The sequence below is a fragment of the Leucopleurus acutus genome (genome assembly GCF_964270905.1).
Source record: "Leucopleurus acutus genome assembly, chromosome: 1".
Lineage (NCBI taxonomy): Eukaryota > Metazoa > Chordata > Mammalia > Artiodactyla > Delphinidae > Leucopleurus > Leucopleurus acutus.
In genome coordinates, this window is record NC_139142.1 from 75,642,795 (window position 1) to 75,646,164 (window position 3,370).

The 3,370-nt window shown below is 45.2% G+C and overlaps 1 protein-coding gene across 1 annotated transcript; it reads right to left on the minus strand.

The window, feature by feature from the left end:
• Positions 1-416: 416 nt before the first annotated feature.
• On the minus strand, positions 417-884 carry RNASE2 (ribonuclease A family member 2; the record flags this gene model as incomplete). The annotated part of the gene is made up of 1 exon (XM_082840389.1): positions 417-884. One exon carries the CDS (start codon positions 882-884, stop codon positions 417-419), a length of 468 nt encoding a protein of 155 aa, XP_082696515.1.
• Between the last annotated feature and the right edge of the window lie 2,486 nt (positions 885-3,370).

The window sequence follows — 3,370 nt, forward strand, 5'->3', positions numbered from 1 at the left end:
TACATTTGTTTCTACTTACTGGGGGCTCTTTGCCTCCTGGTAATGAAATAGGCCGCTGTGAGTGAAAGCCGCAGCTTCCTGGCCTAAAGCAGAGAGAAGGAAAAGTCTGCACAACTTCATGACACAAGGAGCCTCTTATCCTCACGTCTATTTCCCACAAATCTCAGATTAGAAGAAGGGGAAAAGCCTCTAGACGAGAATGTAACTACATGACAGAAGAGCACAAACAGACACATGGAGCCTTGTAGGTAATTCTGCAAAGTTTACTGTGCGTGCACAAGGAGCTTCAGCTGAGCAAAGCTTAAAGGGACCTGGAGGCTGGTGAGATGAGGACTGATGCTGATATCTGGGGTGGATGGTGGGACAGGACTGTGGCGCTTGGCAAATGAGCATGGCCCAAAGTTTTGGCCCAGAGTTTAGACGATGTCATCCAAGTGAACTGGAACCAGGGGGTACCCGGCATTGTCCTGTGGTAATCTGTTTCCACACGCAATGATGTAGATCTTCCGATTACTTATCTGTCTATAACGGCAGTTCCTATAATCGTTTGCCTTTCTTGTGAGGTTGCAGTAGGTTACAGGCACTGGATGTGGGCTTCTATGACAATTCGTCCTGCGTGATCTAGGGCAGGTTACATTTGTGGTGTGACAAACACGAGCTACGGCAGCAAACGTTGTGTGGAGAAAAGTATTTTCACCTTTGCATGCCCTTCTGTAACCGTTAACCACCCGCATTGCATCATCGCATCGACGGTGGGCCATATTTAGGTGCTGAATCTGAAACCACTGAGCCGGGGTTAATTGGGCGTGGACTGAGATCACCATTCCCAAGAGCCCCAGCAGCAAAAAGAGAGGAAGCTGGGCATTCTGCTGTCTTGGAACCATGTTTCCTGTGAAAAGAAGGGTATCTTCTGTATCCCGGCCCACAAATAACACACTCCCTCCTCACTCACCCTGCAGGCCCCCTGCTGTCACTGTGGTTCTAGCTCCTTTCCCCTCCGCTCCCCAAAGTCTGTCATGTGTCCTGGGCACTAACTTCAGCTCACCGCTCCCCCAGTTGCTGCTTCATTGCTGTCTCTCCTGTTCCAGCTCTGGGGCTCATTGTCTTACCCAGTATCTCTGCTGTGGCTCCTGTGAGAACAGATCCAGCTGGTGGGCCTGGCGCTCAGGGGCAGCTGGTATCCCCCCAGTTCTTGGGACTGGAGATATAGAGCAGCCCCTGTGGGTGGGGCTAGCAGAACAAGGAGGGTTCTGAATCTAGGACATGAAGAAACACACAGATTAGGACATGGTCCACTTATACAATGAGCCCTTTGTTTTATCATTTGCTGATCAGTGCATACCCAGGGATGAACCACTACTGCTTCTGTTGTAACAAATCTAATTCCAGGCATCCTGTGCAGGACAGAGCTCTGCCACTGGGTCTGGATTTCCTAAATGAAAAATATCACTGGCTGCAGAATGGCCATAGATTTTTTATTTTTATTTATTTATTTGGCTGCGTTGGGTCATTGTTGCTGCGTGCGGGCTTTCTCTAGTTGCAGCGAGCAGGGGCTATTCTTCGTTGCGGTGCACGGGCTTCTCATTGCGGTGGCTTCTTTTGTTGTGGAGCATGGGCTCTAGGCACGTGGGCTTCAGTAGTTGTGGCACAAGGGCTCAAGAGTTGTGGCTCACGGGCTCTAGAGCTCAGGCTCAGTAGTTGTGGCACATGGGCTTAGTTGCTCTGCAGCAAGTGGGATCTTCCCGGACCTGGGCTCGAACCTGTGTCCCCTGCGTTGGCAGGCGGATTCTTAACCACTGCGCCACTAGGGAAGTCCCAGAATGGGCTATAGATTTTATAACTCAACTTGGGGGCAACACATTGAAAGACTGAAGTACATGAAGGCAGGCCCGGTACTCAGAACAAATAGAGCCAGGAGGCTTGTTTGCACCAGAGGAACCCAGGCCCCCCTTTCATTTTAGTAATCACCCTGGTTCCTTCTCACCTAAATGTTCTTTATCTCCTCACTTCCCTGTGCTGGAAACGTGAGCTCTGAATTTCTCACTGCTCAAAATCCTATCAGTAATTAGTTTGTGACGAATCTATGATTTTTTGTGTAATTGCTGTTGTCTTTTTTTTTTTTTTTTTCCTGCTTCCTATGCATTGAATTCACTTTCTCTTGTTTTTACCCTGGCCCGGTTTTTGCCTTCACTTCCTGTGAAATAGCATGACCTAAAAACACCCAGAAGAAAGTCTGTAAAATCTGCCAGAGAATGAACAGTTGGTGTCATGTAAGGGATTCCAAGCTAGAGTTTGAATTCCTGTGTTCTTTTCAATCTGTGCTATTTTCTACAAAACAGTCTGTCCTAGAGTTGTCATTTATCTTACTAGTACATTTCATTTCTTTTTTTTTTACATTTCATTTCTTGATGTTAACAGGAAAAAACAATTTAATTTGTAAAATGAGCATCAGTGGATAGGACACTGTATTCCTGAAATTATGGAAGTCATAGTATGTAACTTGATGCATGAAACATACTCTTGGTTCTCAGAGAAGCAGAGGAAAATAACTGTAGGCCTATAATTTGATTACAATGTGATAGAGGTAATAACACTGTGTGAAGATGGTTTTATGGGGGCGCTGAGGATGAAGGGTCTTACTTGGCCTCATGGGATATGAAAGGCTTCCAAAAGAAATGTCCATTTGAGCTGGCCCATAAAGGATAAGCAGAGTTTAGGGACTTTAGGGAATAAATGAGCATTCTAGGCTAAGAAGATGGTGTGGGACATTGTACAGACAGGGAAAGTGTATCAAGGTAGGAAAGGCCTCCAGATAAGAGATATTAAATCCCTGGTCTAACCTCTTAGTTAGAAAACTGGGGCTTCCCTGATGGCGCAGTGGCGCCCTCTCGCTGCAACTAGAGAAAGCCCGCGTACAGCAACGAAGACCTGATGCAGCCAATAAACAAACAAACAAACAAATAAATAAAATTAAGAAAAAGAAAACTGGATTAGGTCCTCAAATGGTACTGTACAACCCTCCAAGAAAATTAATCCACATTTTTTTAAACCACCTTTTTATATTTCTGTCATGTGGAAATGCAATTATTTTACCACTGATGTCGTTATGTAAACATGGACATAATGGTGACCTGGATAGGACTCAGTGCAGTGCTAATAGGATTCTGCCTGAAATCCTGTTCTACCTAAAAGGCATTAATATCTTTTACCATGAAGTAAGTTGTCTTTTTTTTTTCATGTATATTTTGTGGAAAGCATTTTCAAGAGAGATGAGGATGTAAAAATGAATTAGGTGTAGTTTAGCCCTTCTGTGATACCGACAGCCACACTGGGTAGAAGGATCTGTACTCAAGTGTCTATAATATGAACT